At 41.3% G+C, this 21,697-nt stretch overlaps 2 protein-coding genes across 5 annotated transcripts in view; one reads left to right on the forward strand and one right to left on the reverse strand.

Moving 5' to 3' along the window:
* Positions 1–6,133, forward strand: part of CDCA7L (cell division cycle associated 7 like) — a 37,976-nt gene extending 31,843 nt beyond the window's left edge. For all 4 annotated transcript variants that reach the window (XM_017658824.3, XM_017658825.3, XM_017658826.3 and 1 more), the window contains 7 exons: positions 150–527; positions 1,164–1,235; positions 1,354–1,524; positions 2,158–2,283; positions 3,405–3,554; positions 4,296–4,432; positions 4,849–6,133. In XM_017658824.3, coding sequence (XP_017514313.3) covers positions 150–527; positions 1,164–1,235; positions 1,354–1,524; positions 2,158–2,283; positions 3,405–3,554; positions 4,296–4,432; positions 4,849–4,879 — 1,065 coding nt within the window. In that variant the 3' untranslated portion in view covers positions 4,880–6,133. The remainder of the gene's footprint in view (positions 1–149; positions 528–1,163; positions 1,236–1,353; positions 1,525–2,157; positions 2,284–3,404; positions 3,555–4,295; positions 4,433–4,848) is intronic.
* Positions 5,796–21,697, reverse strand: part of DNAH11 (dynein axonemal heavy chain 11) — a 337,006-nt gene continuing 321,104 nt past the window's right edge. Inside the window, exons 76-82 of the mRNA XM_073238711.1 lie at positions 20,147–20,266; positions 14,039–14,281; positions 11,156–11,338; positions 10,962–11,077; positions 7,234–7,346; positions 6,716–6,856; positions 5,796–6,043 (exon numbers count right to left, since the gene is read on the reverse strand). Of these exons, the coding sequence (XP_073094812.1) occupies positions 5,796–6,043; positions 6,716–6,856; positions 7,234–7,346; positions 10,962–11,077; positions 11,156–11,338; positions 14,039–14,281; positions 20,147–20,266 (1,164 nt within the window). The remainder of the gene's footprint in view (positions 6,044–6,715; positions 6,857–7,233; positions 7,347–10,961; positions 11,078–11,155; positions 11,339–14,038; positions 14,282–20,146; positions 20,267–21,697) is intronic.

Here is a 21,697-nt window from a genome sequence, read left to right on the forward strand (position 1 = left end):
AGAGCTGAGAGGGAACTGATAATATGGGAAGGGGAAGCGTTCAACTATTACTCCTCTTTTTCCTTAAAGTTCTGGCAGAGAGGTTTTAAATGTGTGTTCTCCTGAAGGTCTGCTGCCCACAACTGCTTTGCTCTTCCTCATTTTGATAGCTTGTGGGGTCCGATGTGAGTGATGGCAGCAAAGCGTCTTCCGCGAGTGAGGAAGAGGAAGGTGAAGAAAAGGAGGAGGCTACACCTAGGAACTGCAGGCCGGGGAGAGGCAGTATTGGTCTTCGGGTAGCCTTTCAGTTCCCCACCAAGAAACTGGCAAGCAAATCAGATAAAAACAACTCTTCTGAGCCGTTATTCTCTAGTGCGTGCTTACAGGACAATAAAAAAGCGATTATTGGAAGAAAGAAAAGTTGCAGACGGGGGATGGAAGGGGAAGATTCTGCCTCTGAGTCTGAGGCTGACTCCCGGGATGAGGGCCAGGAGGCCTCGGACGCCCTGCTGAAAAGGACCATGAACATCAAGGAGAACAAAGCCATGGTAAGGCCGCGGCGGGTGGCTGGGAGGAGGCTCCCAGACCCATAACTTACAGTTGCGGCTCTTGGCTTTGTCAGGAAATGTGCTCTGGGTGTGGTGTATCCTTCCTCTTTTCCTGAACACCAGATAGTTACTACCTGAGGGGCTGTGGTTTGGAAACAGAGAGATTTCCCAGGGCCAATGACTTGTAGCCCCCTACCTAGTGCCGTGAACTACTGGTGCTTACGGTTTATCAAGTTACAGTCTAACTGTGTAGTAGTTTTGGAGATGAGGTGGGCTGAGCGACTGGCCTGTTCTCAGCAGAAACAGCAGGGTGTAAGTAGGAGGTCAGGAAGCCCACTTGAGTTGCTGTGTGCAGGGCAGGCAGGCATCTTTCATCCTAGGAACTGTTCTCTTGTGATGCCCTGTTGTGGTATCATGATACTGTCTGAAGGAGTGTGAGAGGTCTAGGTATAAAACTGGTTCTAAGTAGCTTTAAAATGTCTTCACTAGCATAACGGAACAAGGTGAAATGTTTGGTTTTTCTTGATGTGGTCAATAACTGTCATGGGTACAAAACTGAAGGCTTGTGGTAAAGTGTTAGATGAACTAGACTTGGCAATATTTGTGTAAACTCCTTTCCCTTGTTCTGAACTTCAGCTTGCTCAGCTGTTGGCGGAATTGAACTCAATGCCAGATTTCTTCCCAGTACGAACTCCAAACTCAGCTTCTGTAAGTGAAACTCCTTATACTTATTTATTCCAACACGGATATACATACATAATTGATTGCCAGGTGTCTGTTACTCAAGAAAGCACCCAGTTACATATGTCTGTGCTCTTGCTTTCAGAAGAAAAAACCAGTGAGGCGGGCCCTCTCGGAGGGGCAGATCCCCCGACGCATGAATCCGACCCGGAGTGCTCGACCGCCTGACAAGTTTGCCCTGGAGAACTTCACTGTCTCAGCCGCCAAATTTGCAGAAGAATTTTACAGTTTCAGAAGAAGGAAGACAATTAGTGGGGTATTTTCTGACTGTAACAAACAAGTTATTATTTATCTAAGCCAGTGTCTTTAAATCAGTCATCCAGGGCTTGTTAAAGTGCTGAGGTTCTGAGTGAGTAGGTCTGCAGCATCTGAGAATTTGCATCTCTGCCAAGGTCCCAGGTGGAGCTGGTGCACCTGGGACCCCCTGCTCTAAACTGTAGGCCATGGAGGAGGTACTTTTCCTGAGGCAAGCCGGGAGCAGCTAGGAACCCCAGCCAGATCTCCAGTGGGGGCAGGAAAGGCCTGCTAATGGCTCCGGTTGGCTTTATGGTTCTGCTTATGGGGAAGTACAGTGATTTCTTCTAGCCTTAGTGTTCTAGGAATAAGGTGCTCAGTGTGGTTCACATAACTGTCCACACAGAGTTTATAACAAAAGACCATTTATTGGTCAGGTAAAACCTGAGCTCATTTATTGTCTTAGCACCTTTCCATGACGGAAGCTTGGCACTGTGTGTTAGGAACTCAATGAATGAGTGAATGATACTAGGGAAACAGAAGAGAGACAGAATTAACATTAATGGTGCAGTAGCTCTGAGAGTTTTAAATCTTTATAAATTTTTTTTAACTCTTCAAATACCTTATGCCAGATTCTGCTTTGGTCATTTTGCAGGGGAGATGCCAGGGGTATAGACGGCGTCACCGCATATCTTCTTTTCGGCCAGTGGAGGATATCACTGAAGAGGACTTAGAAAATGTTGCCATAACTGTTCGAGATAAAATCTATGATAAAATTCTGGTAAATTACAAATGATGAGTAATTGGCATGATTCTGATTCTCACTGGGAGTCCAGGGCATTGGTATTTGAAATCCCGTATTGTTTTTAAACTGTACCTGGACTTAAGACACCTTTGTTGCCTTCTCCTCAGGGCTTAAGTGGAGGGGTCAGCTCTGACTGGGAAAGTATAGTAATTCCCATCAGGAAATACCAGTGTGCATACAGGGGGAAGCAGGGGTATAGTTCAGAAAAGCAAATTTATTTAATGATATTTTAACATTACTATAGTTTTGCACATTGAAAAAGCAATGTGCTTTTTGGTTAATATAACTATAGAAACTATAATTTAAATAATGAAACTGATTTAAATGGAGGCTTTGTGTTCTTCAATTTTTAGATGATGGGTTTCTGTCTTAAAGTAGTATTAAAATATTTTTAACTACCAACATTATAAAAACAGATTTCATGCAGGTGTACCTTGTTCTGTTACTCTTTGCAGATACTGGGTTCTTTACACATTGTAGGTTTGTGGCCATGACTAATGTTTTGTGTTGAGCATGTCTAATTGGCACCATTTTTCCAACAGCACTTGCTCACTTTATGTCTGTATGTCACATTTTAGTATTTCTTGAAATATTTCAAACATAGTTGTTAGGATGATCATGGTGATGACTCACTGAAAGCTCAGATGATGGTTAGCATTTCTTAGCAGTGAAGTATTTTTTTAGACATATTGCTATTGCACACTTGTGTAAACATAACCTTTATATGCACTGGGAAACCAAAAAACTCACATTCACTTTCTTGCAGCAGTCTGGAACTAACCTGTGATGTCTCTGTAGTATATCTGTACTGAGAACACCCAGATTTGGGAAACTAGGTCAGAGACCAGGGATGCCCAGGGCTCATCTGTGGCTTCTCTGGTTGAGTCTGTCTACCTCATCATTTCGTTTCTTCCAGGCCCTCTGCTCAGTCTCATCTGCCCTGATAAGCTCTGGCTTCAAAATTTAATGCTTACAGGCTCCCAGAGGGTGTCATGGTCTGTACCACAGAAATGATGCTGCCCGATTCTAGGAGAGGCAGTGCTCCCTCGTGGCCTGTTCATCCCACGTTCACCTACTCACTTCCTCCCCCTCCTCAGGGTAACACTTGCCATCAGTGCCGGCAGAAGACCATTGACACCAAGACCGTGTGTCGGAACCAGAGCTGTGGTGGGGTGCGAGGACAGTTTTGTGGGCCCTGCCTGCGGAATCGCTATGGGGAGGACGTGAGGTCAGCGCTGCTGGACCCGGTAGGAGCAGAAATTGTATTTATCCTGAATTGGGTTGGTGAAGGGAAGCAAGCTGAAGCTCCTTGGGCATGTTATTGGGGACCTTTTGCTGCAGATCTCTGGTTTCACCCCTCACCCTACTGTCTTCCACTTAATACTTGGGGACGGGGAGATGAAAAATAGGGTTTCCTTCTAGAAAGCAAAGAGGTTGGCCAACAGGTCAGGAGATGAGAGTGCCTTGGGTTTGCCAGGGTCAGAGGCAAGCCTCTGTACAGGTGAGTCTGTGTGCCTGTTCTCCAGCCATGTGAGTTACCTGTGTGTTCCTGGGATGGGCAGAGCACCGTATAGGGGGCTCTTGATGGGCCCAGCACTGCTTTAAAGGTTTCACATTTTTTCATGCATTTTTTAATTTTAGTTATTCATTAACCATGTGAAGTAGGTATAGAACCTCCCTAGTCAAATAGACTGCTATCAAGGTTAGTATGCACACTCTTAAGCCTGGGCATTCTGGTTCCAACTTCTGTGCTCATTACTGTTGCACTGTAATTTTTCAGGGTTTCTCCATGTGTGAGTGTTGGTGATCAGCCTTTCTGGGCCTTTTTGAAACATGTGGGAGGAGATACATCAGATAAGCCTTCACCTGTGACATACACCAAACAATAGCATGTGGTTTAAGCTCGGAGGAGAGGCCAAGTAAGCCAGGCTTGATCGTAATCTGGTCTTGCTGAAGCCTGTGGATAATGGGAGAAACTTCTCTCCTAGGACTGGATGTGCCCTCCCTGCCGTGGGATCTGCAACTGCAGTTACTGTCGGAGGCGTGATGGCCACTGTGCCACAGGGATCCTCATTCATCTGGCCAAGTTTTATGGTTATAATAATGTTAAGGAATATCTGGAGAGGTGAGTCTTACAGATATGAAATGGAGGTCGTAGTTCCTGGGTCCAGCAGGGAAGCCCCTCCAGGCAGGTAGTGGTTGCCACATTGGAAAATCTCAGAACTGATATTTTCCCTATTAGGAAATCTCCTTTGCTAGAAGCTTGACTCTACTGCCTGTATCCCACATTTCCTCTTGCTGTGTAACATAAATGGAGTCTATAAGGCCAATTGTGAAGACCAGACACAGCCCTCATCCTATTGGGCAGTTCTCTTAGGTCATAGTTATTTCATTCTGGGGATGAGGAGACAGAATTTAACTCTAAAGCGTGTGTAGCTTTGAACAGTGGGAGTGAGGCGAGCCTAGTGGGCTGCCGAGTCTAGAATGCCATGTTGTATTTATCTCTGTCCTATTTACTAGCACTTCCCATCTTTCTCTCAGCGTACAAAAGCAGCTGGTAGAAGACAATTAAGAGAAGGAAGAACCAGCCAACTCACCATAGAGAACTCCAATAAGACATGCCGTTTGTGCCTAAGATTTAAGATTTTATACAGAAAGTCTTTAAATACTGTTTTTTTTTAAGATTGTTTATATGCTTATATGCTTTTATATGCTTAAAGATTTTTTTCAGGAAAACTGCAGAGGAATCTATATACATGTATACGCAGGCCTGTTTGTACATTGAACTGTTAAAAGCAGCTAATTAAGAAGCACAGTTTAAAAGTGGATGGAGGTAAAGTTCAGGTTAAGGTTCAGCAGCTGTTGCCTCGATCTCTTTTACTTCCAAATAGTAACGAGGCCAGGTTTTTACCTTATTATATGAATGAGACCATAGTTCTAAACCATATAGTTTAAGAATGTTCCCCTAAATCACAAAGTGCAATTAATCAGAGAAATTAAGAGGAGTACTAGAGCTTTATTTTTACTAAAACTTAAATGAACAAAAAGTCGACTGTCCTGTTACCGCCTCTGGAGGCCTCAGGCCTGGCTAGCCAGCAGGAGCATCTGCCTCTTCATTCAAGGTTCACCTGCTTCTATATTTTAAGAGAACATAAGGGTTTATTTTTAATTTAAAAAAATTTTGTTTAGTATCTCTACAAACTAAAATTCTTCTTACTGACCAGTCATATTTTTTTGAAGTTGTGTAGCTGTCAATGGAACCTTGATGAAAACATGATACTTTTGTGCTAAGGTGTACTGGGGAGAGCTAAAAATCAACAGAGGCAAATGTAGAAAAAGTGTTTAAAAAAATGTTAATACTCATGTATTCTACTGAACAGTTGCATAAGCTGGAATATGTGTCATGCTTCTTAGCAGATTAGATTAATGTGCATGGGATGACTGGTGACAATGAAAAATCCTCACTGTGGTTCAGCATGAGGGCCATGTTATGCTTCTAGCAACAGAGCCACACCTGCCAGAACCCATTTGGCCGTCTTCTCTTTGCTCTTCAGCCTGAAGGTCCAGACATAGTTGGGGCCCCTTGTTTTGGTTTTGTACACGGGGCACGCATAGGTGTGTTTGGTTTCCTGTCTGTCCACGGGTATGGCTTTGGCAAAGAGGACTGGCATCATGGATCTTAGCTCCTTGAGGTGGGCTTCAACAATGGTTCCTGATTGTGTGTCCCACCGGGCACCTACGAGCAGACACAAAGGGGGCACTCGTGGGGCTTGTTGGTATTGATTCTCTGTTATAGGCAATAAATGTTCTGGTTTTGTCAACTCTACTGCTTGTTACTGGCTTCCTTACTGAGCTGGCCCGTGACAGACACATTGGGGAGCTTAAAACACCTGCTGCCCAGCACACTGCTTCCCTGCTTAACAAACACCTACACTTCCCTATGAAAAACTGACTTCAAAACGTGTAAAGCTTGTATGATGACAGATTCCATAAGAATCCAATAAACTAGTTTGCCCTCCCACTGCACCTTCTTTCCTTATGCCGCCTCCAAACAGGGAGCATCTTGGCACAGACAAAGAAAGCATTTCTCAAAGTGTCCTGGGTAAGAGGAACTGTCCTGAATAAATTGGGAAAATACTGTGGCCTCTACCTATACCCCACCCCCTGCCCTTAGATATTTTCAGTGTGCATTGGCATTTAAAAGACTTAAAGAAGTTTGTAGTATAATCTCAGAGTAAAGTTACTGACAACTTTTAAATTATCCTGTGGTATTACCACCAGCTATTTGTGCAAACTTAAATGATACCCATCACCTTAAATGCCTTAAAATTTTGCTCAGATTGGATACCCAGCATGTATCCCTTGTATCCTCAAACACACACGGTGTGTATCCCTTGGAGTGTCTTACCTTCCATGAGGAGCCCATGCAGATATGCGCCTTCTCTTGGGGGATGGCCATAGTCTTCCTTTGTTTTTTTGGTAACGTCAACAGTCAAGCATATTTTATCCAGGGGCCACTCATTTTTTCGAGCCATGGTCTGCATGATTGCTTTGGGAAGAGAAGAAACAGGAAGTGTACAGGAGCCACCAGTAAGCTGAGTGTCGAACCTGAGGTGGGCTCTGGTTCCATAGGGTGTTCTCAGTTCTTGAGCATTTGCATATGGCAACACTAGAGTCACGGTTGGCAAGCTAAGGCCTGCAACACAACCTCCCTGTTGTAGTAAATGATGTACTGAAACAGCCATCCCCCCTGGCTGTCTGCTTTGCACTATCAGGCAGAGTTGGGGCCATGGTGAGCGAGACCCCTGTGGCCCTTGACAGAACCCCATCCCACACGGTGGCTCCTGGGCCCCCTTTCCTGGGCAGGATTTCCACTAGGGTTTGGTTCTGTCAGCACACCAGGGGCTGCACTGCCTCAGCTCTTACCAGTTAAGAAGGACTGAGGGTTGAAGAAGCCAGAAAGCCACACCACAGCTGGAAGGGTGAGATCTTGTGTCCAGGTATCCAGTTCTCGACATCGCAAGAGGAGGTCAGTAAACCTATTTAATCGAGGGCAGGAAGAAACAAAATATTTAGTAATACAGAATTTTTAGAGTAAAATTGAGTAGATTCTGGGGACGGTGGTAGAGATGCCTACCACTGAAAATCAGTGAAGTGGTGACATGATGATGCGCCGACACGGTCTCTTTAAAGGGCTAGATTTTTTTCCTGTTGAGATTTTATATCTTAACTGTTTATATTAGGCACAAGAAACACGGGAGAATGTGGAAAATCTGTTTTCATTTATTCAACTATTTTATTTAGGCCCTTCTAGTGGTAGGTGGTGATTATACCCTGGAGACCTGTGTGTGATCTGGGCTGACAAGTGCCAGCACAGGACATGGGGGTGTGCACAGGGTGAGTGGGGCCACCGTGTGTGTTTGAGGAAGGGGAGGAGGCTGCAGTGATTATTACTAGACCAAAGTTGACGAGGCAGGCAGAGCATATGACAATAGTCTTCCCACATGCAATAATCACCTGAAAGGGGGAAAAGAAAGGTTATTAAAGGACACAATGACCTTCCATCCATTGCATGCCTGTGGTTTGAGAAGCTGTTGTTTTTACACAGGTTCACTTATCTCATTGGCACAATTATGCAAGGTAGGAAATACCTGCAATTTGCTTTGAGGAAGCCAGCTCACAGAGGCTTAGGAAAAGTGAACCTCTTTGATAAAATGAGGAGACATGTGAAACCTTGAAATACAGGTTTACAGGCTGCTAAAAACTGGAGAAATGGAGCAGGGTATGAGATGGAGCAGAGAGGGGACAGCCCCAATGTAAAAAAGCCAGCAAGCAGTTGTCCAGGGTGGGGGCCGTGCCGGGCAGCACTGAAGTTTCCTGAGAAGGGACCTGGTTTGGTAGAGTTGCAGAGGCAGCAGGGCTGAATGAGGGAGCCACCCCAACAAACCACAACTGCAGGAAAGGAACATCTTCCTGAGATGGGCTGTGAAGGGGGAACGGGTCTAAACATGCACATTCAGGTCACACCACAAGGAAAATCCCTGCTCTCAGAGAATACGGCCCTGTGTCCTTCCCCATACTAAATTCTTCCAAATAGCTGCTGGTTTAGGGAAAACTTTTGAAGACATAACACAAAGGAAAAAGAGCACAGAGAAGGAAAAGCGAGGAGAGGAAAAATGTCACAAGAAGATAAATATTACAGCCAGACAATTTTCAACATTTTAAAAAAAATGAAGCGATTGCTTATATAAACAAGATTATGGTTTAGAAGTGATCAAGTAAGAAAAGGAAATTAAATGGGAAGGTCTCAGAAAGTAGAGGTAGGAAAAACAATTCCAGAAATGAAGGCAAGGAGTGAAGCAGCATAAGCTCGAATAAGCAAACAAAATGGAAATAAAAGTTAAGGGATTAGAGTGAAAAGGTGAAAGCTGAAATGAAACATGACTTGGTCGTACAATTCTAGAAAACGATTCCTAAATTAGAATTTTGAATCTGTATAATCAAAGACATGTTTCAAGAAAATTTAACAGAATAATCAATATTATCATAGACTGAAGGAAAAAAAAAGTCAGCTTCACACACCTCCACAGCAGTATTTAATCAGAATACAACAATGTCTATAAAGTCCTCTAAAATTGAATGTTTTTTTAATAACTAGCCATACTATCATTCAAGTCTGAAGACAACTGATTATAGGCATGAAAACCCCCAGCAAATCCAATAAACAGGGTTGATAACCAGAAGATAAAAATAAGAGAAATCTGAAGGAAAAATTGTTTAAACTTGTGAAAAGAAAGATGAAAACAGGAAATTATGAAACTTAATCAGGTGTAACTTGGAACTGAAAATTGATTTTGGATGATGATATCTTTAAAAAGGGAGAAATGGACCCAAGACAATTGAAGATACAGTGATCACCCATAACTGAAAAAATCAACCAGAATATAGCAGATAGACACACTGAAAATGGGAGTTCAGGTAGATGAACAATGAAGAGGATGGGGAAGGTGATATTTAGAGAAGGGCAAAGAATAGTGGAAGTGACAGGCTGACTCACATAACAGCACACAGAACCAAGCAGGACTTTCAAAAGTACACCTTAATACTGGCAGAACAATTATAGAATATTAAGGGTAAAGGGAAAAAAGTCTTAAAAACTTCCCAGGGAATGCAGTAGTAGTTGTGAAGGAATGACATATATTTAAGAACTAACTCATTTATAGTAAATGCCAGAAGACAATGGAATTAAAACATGAAGTTCTGAAAGAAAATCATATCCTAGAATTCTATATATCAGTAAACTATTAAGAGAGTGCAGTGAAGAGAGTTCAGGCAAAGAATATCATTTACTCTGTACCACGTACTGAAATATTTCATCTTTTAGTGAAAAAAGGGCCAGAACAAAGAAGCCCAGAATGAGATGCAAAAAAGCAGCAATGAGCAGAGAAATCAATATATGTTGTTAAAGCAGAAATAATTATTGACTATAACCAAAACAGAAATACTGTGTTTTAAAATAAGGTTGAACTGTAATTCCAGGCCAGAGGAGGCTGATGTTCAGAGGGAGGTTAGAAATATCAAAATGAAAAAGTGTTGACTTTATGTCCTATTAGAAAAATCAAGTGGACGTTACAATGTAAACTGTCTCTACTAAAATAATAGGCATTGTAAAAGGATAAACACGGAATAAAACTATTAAACTGACAAGTCAGAAAAGGAGAAAAAAAGTACAAGAACTAGAAAGCACAAAATAAGATGGTGGAAATAAGTCCAAAATTATAAAATTAAAGTGTGAATATAAATATTTTTAATTGGAAATACAAAATCTGGTTTTGGATATTCATAGCATTAGATTCAGTGAGACGGCTCACTCTTCCCTGCTGCAGTTATTTGCCACCATCTGTGGCATTTACACATTGCACCTTCTATTCCTTTTGCACACATCCCACACAGCGAGCACCTGGGTACCTGTACGGGGGGCAGTTATGCAGTCATTTGGAATTCTAGTGGGACCTTCCAGTTTAAGGTTCAGAGTAGCATTCTGGTTCATGGAAAAAAGGTTTAAGAGAGTGATAGCCCCCATATTGAATAGTCAGGAAGAGAGACCCTTGTGAAAACTCCCTGTATGGACTACCAAGGCCAACAAGCATTGGAGAGCCCTGGCTTCAGGGGGCTGTGAACTTCTGTCCCTGGCTTTGTGACACATCTGTGCAGTCATACCCCCATGTTCAGGACCATACTACAAACTCTTAAAGTTAACCGTGAGATGACATTATCACTGGCTTTTTACATAAGAATGTAAGATGACATAAAGCAAACTGAAGTTGTCCTCCATAGCCATTTAAATCAACAACTCATAGAGGGAGTTCTATTATTGTCTACGTTTTTCAGATAAACACACTAAGAAATCAGGTCAAGTACTTTGTCCAATAGCTAATAAGTAAGCTGATTTTGAATCTTGTTTTGACACTGACTATTTTTGCTTTTGAAGCAAAACACTAAGGAGACTAAAATGAAACTGGTGGTAGTTTGCACACGTATGGCCTGAGTATAGTCACAGAGCACAGTCTTAAGAGGCCGAGTAGTAATTCAGAACACCTAAACCAGCACTGAGGTGGATAATGGCCAGTGGGAGTGCAAATGAGGTAGCTTACCACTGGGCCAGCCCATAAGTAGATGGATAAGCCAGTTTACTCCACGTGTCTGGTACTGTGTCGTAACTCAACAGGGTCTGCTGGGCTTCCATGTCAGGAGATAACATCAGCTCCCCCTTGCATGGAGAAAAAGGGCACAGAGTGAATGTCTTCTGATGTGGCAAAGCCTGCCCTAGTTCCACTTTTAAGCTTACCTTCAAACCAAGGTCTAATTGTTGAAGTGACACACGGATTTCCCGAAGGAGAATATTCATCCTCTCACATTCTTGGAAGCAGACAACAACGTAGGGGCTTCTATTTGAGTTTTTTTGCATTATCTCTGCTATGTTGAACTCATCTGGAAGTCTCTCCAGAATGTCATCCAACACATTCTTAACCTTAAATCATTAACACACACAAAGATTAATCTTTCTATTTTATTTTTGGTCACAGTGGTTATATATATATTTCCTCTTTTTTTTTTCTTAAGTCACAGCATATATCATGCAACTCTTTGAGATGCTTGCTAATGCATGTAAAAGATGCCTACTACTCTCAGGAGTTGGGTAGAGGGGCACGCCAACAACTCAGTCTCCTGCATCAATGCAGCCTCTCCCCTTCTTGACACCCCTTCAGGGAGGGGCTACTGTTTGCAGCTTATTCACTGTTAGCATTTAAGGAAGAGCAGAGCTGCCATCAACTATGTTTCATTAGTATATAAAAAATATAATCAGAGAAAGTAGAACTCCAACATTTGGGTATTACATTTTATAATCTGCTAATTGAAAAAAATTCCATTTGAAAAGATATACCAAAGGTGGATGCCCTTTGATCTTGAGTTAATTCTGGTAACTTATGATGCTGCCCTCCTAACTAACATATCCTAAATTTTGGGAGCAATTAGATCAACATTTTCAAAAACAAGGAAGCCTCTATCTTCTATAATTATTGCCCTGAGGAAATGAAAGATACACACTGAAGCTGTGAGTAGGTCCATAGGACTCTGATGCGCTTACTCTATCTGTGCAGTTTTACTGAGCTGGGGAAAACCAACAAATATGTAGAGTGGATAAAAAGTTGAGATTCTGCCTGTCTTCAGCCACAGGCAGCTTTCCTTTCCTTGATTTCCTGGATTACTCCTGTGGCTCTGACATGCTTGCAAGTTGCTTTAGCATCCTGGCAGGTAACTTGTTGGGTCCTGAAATCTTAAACTCAGGTTTAAGATTTCTATCACAGTTATAGAAAGTATGAAACACTCTCTCAGTGTAGTAAGAAGTTAGTTAAAGAATGGTTTCTGAAATCAATTTGGTTTCCTTCATTGGCCCTTACTAGTAGTTTAGCCTTGGCAAGTCACCTAAGCTTATCTCCAAAATAGGGATTTCAATAATATAATAATACAACATTACTCAGAGGCATTGAGGATTAAGTGGCATACCTGTAAAGCATTTGTATTTACAACTTTATTTCTTTAGTGCCTAGCATGTAGTATGCACCCAACAGATAGTGCTACAACCTGTGCGCATATCCGGTGTTGAGGCATCTTTACCTCATGGGCTTTGCATTTTCTGGCTTATTGGCCAGCTTCCTAGGTGGAAAGATTGAAGACCCCAAACCAGATGAAGACCTCAACTACCTCCTCACTGCTTCTATTCATAACAGCTTTCCCCAGATGGACGAATTTTTTTTCCTTGTACATCTTCAAAAAAAAATCAATACTCACATAGGGAAGATGTTAGGATATAGGATAAAACACCCTACAACAAATTCTAAAGCTTCTAAACTACAAATATCTGAAGAGCCTTATTTCAAGAAACTGAAAAATTTCAAGAAATAGCTTGGAATGTTCCTAGGGTCTCACTATAATTAGGTCTGATGGTTAGTGTATTCCAGCAACCTGAATCCATTATCAATCAAATCCTGATTAATAATTTTGAGAGAGGAATATGGGCTAAATTATTTGGGAGTTGGAGAATAAACTAAGCAGGTTTTAAATTAATGAGAAACAAGATTTTAATCTAAATGTGAAAAAAAAAAGATTGATGTCCATGTCTTACCCTATCACTATGGGTCAACAGATAACTTGCAAAGAATAATAATGCCAGTCTCCCAAGACAATGTAAAAAAAAAATCACCATAACAAAATGACAAAGCCAAAAATATTGAGAGTGAAAGGCAAGCCACAGATTTGGAGAAGATATTTCCAATACATCTATCTGACAAAGGTCACATGTGAAGAATAAAGAGCCCTCACAATTCCATAGGAAAAATATTGGAAAACCAATTAAAAAACAAACAACTGGAACTAGTACTTCACTTAAGAGTGTATCCAAATGGCCGTAAGTGTATGAAAAGCTGCTCAACACTATTCCTCAACTGAGGAACTGCCAGGAAAGCCATAGTGGAATACCATTACCCCTAATGAAACTGCAAGGAGAGCGAACAATTGGAACTCACTGCCCGTGGATGTAACTGGTACAACCACTTTGGAAAACTGGGAGCATCTGCTAAAGCTAAACGTTATACCCTAAGGTCCAGCAGTTCCACTTCTGAGTGTAGAGAATGAGTATTATGAGTGGATACCTTTGGGAGTTACCTTTGTCTCTTGACAAAAAAGAATTTTTTTTTTTCATGGCTGTGATAGTCACAGTAAAAAACTAGAAGCCACCCCAAATCCTTCCACCATAGAATGAATAAAGAACTGTACATTTATCACAGAATGCTGAACACAAACTAACTACTGGTCCATGCAACAACCTGGATGCATCTCACAATGTAATGTGGAGTGAAAGGAGCCAGACATAAATGAGTACAGACTGTATGACTGCGTGTATTTGATGTTCAAACACAGGCAAAGCTCAGCTGTGGTGAATGAGGGAAGGACAGTGGTTGCCTTTGGAATGGCAAATTGATAGGAAGGGTATATTGACCAGTAGAGGGCAGGAGTATCCTTCTGGAGTGTTGGAAACGTTTTCTGTTTTGACCTGAATGGTGATTATATGGGTGTACATACAAAGGTAACACAAAGAGGGGGCACACTTAACGTTAGTGCGTTTCACTGTATATACAACATATCTCAAGACAAAAGAAAGGTCCTCTACCTTTTCTTCTGTGGACTGTCCCAGCTCCTCACTCATGAGTGCATTCCTAGGCTGCATCTCCAGCAACACTCTGAAGAGAGTGTTGGATGTCACCGTCAGGAACTCTATTTCAGCATTTGGGTGGAGGCCGTACAGTGCCGGGCTTTCTGGAGGAAGCGTCTCCTCTATGTACTGGTGGTAGCTTGAATAATCTAGATTAGGTGGGGCTGCAAATCCTGGTGCCAGCATAAGTTCATCTTCAATCTTCAACCATAATGGAAAAGTCCGTTATTCCAAATCTACATGGGCATTAATCTTTGTTTCTTAACCACTTTGAGAACACTCTGGTAAGAAGGTTCCAGCACAATGCTGAATAGGTAGCAGGCTCTCTAAAATGTTTCAAGACCCTTTTGAAATCGATCATTCTGCTCCGAGTATGGCTCCAGGCTGACCTCTGGGGAGGAGTCCAAGGAACACACATGTATGAAGCTTACCGCTAAGACTTAGTTGGCAGTTTTCTTGGAGCAATGTGATACATGCACATGAAGGGAATGAACAGATGCTGAACCATCTACTATGTTTTGGTTATCCTGTCACATGCTTCAAGTCACTGATTCCCTCAAACATCTGCAAACATTTTGCAGAGAGAAATCAACAGTAACTTGCCCAGGCAGATGTTTGATTTTAATATTAATCATGAATTCATTTTAGTATGACTCTATAGCCTATGCTTTTCCACACTCTATATACTTTCCACAGATTGTTTTATGTGATATATCTGAACTTTATAAGCATAGTTATATGTGCATATATGGAAAATATGTATAAGTATGTGTGTAAATAACATTACATAGGGCCGTATACACTACGTCAAATCAATGCTACCTCCCCATGACTTTGAGGTACTCAGGGCAGAGTCTGTGCTGCTCATCTCAAGACCCAAGACCCTGGGACAGCTTCTAGAACATACTGGTACACAATACTCAGTTGCCTAATTAATGAAAGGCTGGAGTAAGGTGTGTGTTATAACTATCCACTTCAGTAAAGCCTAGGCTAAAGGGCAGACATTCCATGTAGAGGAACATTATTAACAAAGACAATGAGAGTACCAATACCAAACCTAAATATTACAATGCAGTTCTTCAAATGTAACAAATTATGCACCTGAGTCCCTGGTCAGCCATAAACAGAGTCAATCAAGTGCTTATAATTTTCTAGCTCAGTATAATCTCAGATATTTTTTTGGATTGTTCTTTAGTTTCAGGGGCCATTAGATCTCTGTTTGAATTTTCCTAGTCTCTCTTGCTGTAAATTCTGTCTCTTTACCCTCAAATGTACAGGGGAGTACTACTTTAAAAAAAGTACGACCTAATGCAGCTACATGCCTAGATTTTCTAAAATTGGGGTTTGTGTATTTTCTAAATTTTGTGTGTGTTTTCTAAGACTGTATGTAATGCTCTCTGGTCCCCTCACTCTCACCTGGAGACAAAGTGAATATTCACAAATGCTTATTCAATACTATGTTCTGAATGCCTAGTAAACCAATAAGCCTTGGAAGTAGGAAAGAGTCACATGACCTGGTACTCCTGGAATTACCAGTCTAACGGGGATAAAATAAGTATGATTTTCTACAGTTATGTCATGAGTGAATATCAGTGGTTTCTTCCTGCGCCAATCTTCAGTCCCAGATTTCTTAGACAGCTTGAGTCTTTAGAATCTATGCTAAATGGCTGTCTGTGAATTCCAAAAGACGTTTTAATTATTTGAGTCAGATTTCTATTTTATACCAGGAGGATGTTTATGTTCTCTAGTTTTCAAATAGCCAGAAACAAATCTTGACCCAATAAATATGAGGAGAAACAACTTGTACTACCTTACCACTAATATCTATTAGTTTGGGTTTTTTACTCATTTATTCATATTTGCTGTCATTCTATATTTATATACTAGAAAAATTAAAATTTAAACTTCACCTGACTCAAACAAACTGTAAAGGAGATTTAAACTCACAGTTTTGGTCTATGACAGCTAAATTATTGAAAGTGAAAATATGGGCACAAAATATGAACAATAAAACCAAAAGCTGGAATAAACATCCAAACTGAACATTATTCCCCATAAACAAGGACTTGGTCTTCCCGTTAGTGCTCACTCTGGAGAGTACAAAGAAACTTTAAGCGCCACAGTAAAGCTGCCCTTCAATAAGGACAAAAAGTTGAAAATGAGAGTTGCAAGCAAAGAAATGAACCAAAAAGTGGAACCAGTTAAAAATGTCAGAATGCTGTGGGGAAGGGATGCTTGAGTGCAGACTTTATAATGTTGGTGGGAATACAAATGGTCCATGCTTTTGAGAAAGACAAGTAGTGTGTTTACAAACATGTGAAGGATGTCTTTTACATGTTAGGCAATGAGCAAAGCACAGGAAAGGGCTTGAGGTTTACAGCCAGACAGACCTGGGTTCATTTCTCATTCTTGAAGTTTTGGTGGCCTTAAGAAAATGGCAGTTCATATGAATTTCAATCTTATCAGTAAAATAGGGCTCATAATAGCAAGCTAATGACTGTGGCTCTAAGAATTTGATGACCAGGTATGCAAACAGAATTTACCAGGTATGTAAGAGACACACAGTAGACTTTTTACAAATGTTAGTTTCAGTTTTCTGTGTGCCTCATAAGCAGACATGATTATTTGCAAGCACATCTTGGTTTTCTGGAAGGAAAAAGACAGCCTGAGAAATGTCCTACTGTAAATTCCTACTATGATGTCAAACAAGCAAAGTTTGAAAAGTAAGGCTAGGTTCACACACACAAGGCCTGTGTTCCCTTTTAACAAAACTGAAGATTTCATTGTACTCAGTGAGCTCTGTGAATTCTGACTCTAGGCCTTCTTCCTCCCCACTCAATGGTTTTTTTGAAAAGCTGTTCTGGTGGGACAGAACCGCAAAGCTCCCTGCACAGTGGCCGCCTGTCTTGCCTTTGAGAAGGTGGTGGTTTTGCCTCAGGCAGTAGTTCTAAATAGACATTTCTCCAATAATGATACAAAAATGGCCAATAAGCACAGTAAAAAAATGCTTAACATCATTAGTCTTCAGGGAAATGCAAATCAAAACCCCTGCACTGCCTCTCCAAGTAGTCTTGGTTCTGACAAGAAGCTCCCAGGTCATTAAGAGTCTGACCAAGTGCATTTGCCCCCGGCCTTTTGAGTAGAAAATGCCATGGCCCCAAAGTGCAATGAGGGATTGTCAGAAATTACTCAAGGTTGAATTACATTATCATGATGTCTTTAGAGCCGAAAGGTACATCAGATCTTCTAGGTGAAACCTTCATTTTACAAATGAATAAACTGAGGTACCAGATGGTCCTGCACAAAGTCAGCCAAACCAGAGCTAGAGCTTGAGTCTCCTGGGTTGTCTGGTGTTGTTCCTGTTACCACCCTGTGGCACACACTGTGCCTGGGGCACATGGGCAGTGCCCTGGTGACGTGCGCCACAATGACTGAAGCCAGTAGCTCAGCTGCCAACGCAGGTGCTGTGGGGAAGGACGGGGCCTGAAGAGTCTGACTGTGAGTTCACATGCTGGTGTAAGCCACTTACCAACTGTTGGACAGCTCCAAGCCCAGGTTTCTTTTTTGATTCCATGGGATAGTAATACCTACTTCACAGGGTTTTAGTGAGCAGAAAAATCATACACTAAACTGAGTAGTACTGACCCCTAGTATAGAGCAGGTATTTAATAAATGGTCTCCATTGTTATAATCACAGATTAAATATAGTCAAATCTGAAATATATATTCTGAAAATTTATAAATCATAATAAGAAATACCTCCTATTTCTTAGGCATCTTGTTCTAACAGTATACCAATGGTTAAACTTGACAACAGACCCATGAGTTGGGCCATTCCTGTTTTATAGATGATAAAAGAGACTCAGGTTCAATGGTATGCCTGCAATTGCATAGCAAATATACAGGAGAATTGAATTTGAACCCTAGTTGGTTCGTTGGTTTTTACTGCAAAGCCCCTCTTAATTGTTTATCGCCAAAATTATTTTTTATATATAAAATATTAGTTTTTAATATATGACAACTTTGAGGTGATCTGATGCCTCATTTTCCTAAGGTAATTTACTGTTCTACTTGTTTAGCAGCGCCCAGTGTGTGTCCTAGATGGGACCATAATATGTCCCTGACTTTGGCACGTTGTCATTGGAGATCCCTTGGAGTGCAGCCTCATGATCTAACAGGAAACTCATCCTTCCTCCTCAGGAGATTGAGGTCATGAAAAACATTTCAAGTGGTGGAACTTTAAACACTGCACCATTAATATGCAACCAAAGATACTAATTTCCAAACAAGCTATCCAATGTGAGGAGAGGCAAAAAGGAGTCCTTCAGATGCTGAAGTCTTAGATCAAGTTCCTAATGGTACAAACATCAAGAGCAGGAAACACCTGCAGGAGAACAAAATAACTGGGATTTTGCAGCATTGGACACAGAGGCAGTGAGGGCTTTAACTGCCTTTGGTGAGTAGAAAAAGTAGCACTCCCCAGCAAAGATGTAAGATTGTGAAAGGAGGATGTCCGTCCTGAAAACTAGGTCTGCACAGAAGGGCAGGTACCTACATTTCTAAAGGGCTAACACACACAGTCCTGCTGCCCCACAGGTTTGTCATCTAGATTTATTTTATATTTATTTGAATGGGAGTTCAGACTTGTGCAGGTTAATGGACTGTCTGGCTTGGCAACAGTAATTCACTCCTTATCCTCAGGTGAGAGCCGAGCAGGAACATCAGTGTGAGCTTCTCACTCTGCCCCTTGACCTCTGCCATCATTTGGAGAAATCAGCCTCTGTAAAGGTTGAGCACCAACACTGTTTCTCTTTCCTATCTCCATGGTAACCTGCTCCCAGACCTCTTCTGAGGAGTGACTTCCAATTGTGGTGAATTCAAAGTGTCCTTCTGACCTGTGCAATCCTGCTCTTTAGAACTAGGGAAAGACCAGGACACTCAGAATCAGAGACACAGACGATGGTCACGTGGCAGGAAAGTATTTTTCCTGTATTGTCCCCAAATTGTTTAATATTATTAAAAGTAGTAAAAAATAATCTGTCTCCAATTTTCTACATTAGACTATAACATGTGTTCTAATATATGATTATATTACTTCTAAAAATAGATAAGAAGATCAAAACTATATAATGCTTTTATGAGATGACAGTTCTCAGAGAAATTATGAACAAGAGGCTACTCAAACTATTAAAAAAAATAAGTCATTGCTCTAAACACACTTGGTATCTTGTCCATGGTGTGAGGTAGGGTGCCTTGAGTGTTCAAGAAATTATCAGGCAATGGACCTGGAAACGTTTAGAGAGAGAAAGCCTGAGAAAGTGTGGCTGCCATTCTCAGTTACCTCAATATAGAAAGCAAGGGCTGAGAACCATTGGCAGAAAACAGCCCTGGTCACAAACATGGTGGGTGTTTGGTCTATACGGACATGGGGTTGGTAAGATGATAAATGGGAAAGAGTTTGTGTTAAACCCCAGTACTGGGGTGCTTTACCCTTCCTCAAGGAAGGGAGAGCTGGGTTCTCTAATCACCACATTTTTAGTGAGCACATATTTAGTTAAGAATTAGTGATCAAAACCTAGATGACTCCACGGCTCCTGTGATAAGGGAACAAAGCGATAGATTTCACCTATTTCAGAGCCCTCAGATTGAAGTCAGTACACCTATCTTCTGGAGTAAGCTTTTGCCCATGAAAACCAAGTGACCTGGGGCAAATCACTAAGCCTCAGTTTGTCCATAAAATGGGGAAACTGTCAGTTCTGCCCCACAGGGAATTCCAAAGGCCTAGTGACTGAGTCGCATATGAGAAGGCTTCACCTAGACACATGCAATGGTGCCAGAAATCACCCAAAGGCTATTATTGGTAAGCAGATTCTGGTTCCGTATTTTGGGATGGGCTTCAAAACTCTGCATTTCAAACAAATTTACAAACTCCCTTGAAGGCAGGCCAGATTACACTCACAGAAGACCAACAATCTTCAATAATAGTCAATAATTATTTACAGAGTGAAATTAGTTAAAAAAATCTCAGAATTTTCTCCTCCAGGAAGTGAATTAAAAATGCCTTACCAGAGATGGATTAATGAATTCTTCTAAATACGCTCGACATAGTTTGCGATCCCAGTCATCTGTGATGTGGCCCCCATACATGATCTCACCAAAGAGATAACGGAGGTCTTCCCAGGGGACCTGGAGAGAAAATCACACCAACATTCACTTCTGAGCCCAGGGTGTCTGACTCAGAGGGGCCACCTAGTGGCACATACCCCACTAACACAATGCTCCCTCAAACCCTCATCAACAGGAACACTTGAAAGAGGTTCAGAAATTGTCTAGGCTTCTGCATAGAATTTCTTGAGAGACTCATTTTCAGTGTGTTTTAATACAGTCAGTGGAGCTTTTTAATGCAGATTTTAAAGCAAACTGAATTGCTCCTAGAATATGTTATATAGGGAAAGTTTACACATTAAAAATCAGGAAAGGGTGTTGGTTCATAAGGGTTTTGAGGTATGACATGTTTTTATGGTCTGACTTATATCAGGTTTTATGGTCTGATTCAGGAAAAGAAAGAAAACCCCGTATCATTTGAATTGGGGGTGCATTTAGAATTCCATCACCTTCTAAAAGTCCAGGTCCACCAATACCCTGTGCCACAGACCGACTTGAAGGCTTGGTTTATGCTATGACTGGCCTACATAACTGCTGTAGGGGTCCAAACTAGTGACTATACCAGGTTTTGTTCAAGAAATCACTCTATCTCCTCTTCCTTTGGCTGAGCAGGGTTTGAAGCCTCTCTTTGTTACCCTTTCTCTCCCTCTGGGTTTGCAAAACATGCCAGTTTGTGGTGAAGCCTTTCTAGACAGGAACCTTTATATCCTTGGGGGCAGTATATTGCCTCCCAGCAGTTCAAGTAAAACTTAATTATAACCTTCATTTGTGGCATGATGTGACAGAACAAGTAAAATTGCTCCAACTATTCTACTGTACTTGCTACAAGTTTATTTGAATTTGAATAAATGAACCTCAAATATGTCTTTCTTTTAAGCCAGTTTGATGTGAATGAAAAATAAAAGAGAAGTGGCTAGACTGCATCATGCTCTCTACCAGCCATGTATTGTTTCTCCTAGAGCTGAAATCAATGGCAAGCAAAGGCCTCTTAATTTTCCCTCTCCTGGTTATATTTAATTAATGCTTGCTATACATTTTGCCATCAGATATGTATCTCCCTCAAGATTTTAATCAGCTAGGGATCTGTTCTTCTTGATAACTGATTCCCTTTGCATGAATCCTAATCTTTGTTTTTTTACATATCTTCTCGAAAAGGGCATTTTGTACAAACTATGTGTACATAATAACTTAATTCCCAAATCCTGGTAACTTGCTTCATGATGTTTGGTGAATGACTTGAGTCAACACAACTGAGAGACAAGAGAGTATGTTAAAAACCTAAGGCTGTTTTGATCCTTAAACACCAGTGGGGAGGCAGCAGGACACAGCATGATTCAATTGGCCAACTGGCTTTGCCAAGCCACCAGATGTGAGAGCTGGGGAGAAATGAGTCAACTTCTCTACATGTCCTCTTCGTTTCTACCTCAACCGTGTACAGGATTCAGCTGAAAA

The sequence above is a fragment of the Manis javanica genome, chromosome 6 (genome assembly GCF_040802235.1).
Source record: "Manis javanica isolate MJ-LG chromosome 6, MJ_LKY, whole genome shotgun sequence".
Classification (NCBI taxonomy): Eukaryota; Metazoa; Chordata; class Mammalia; order Pholidota; family Manidae; genus Manis; species Manis javanica.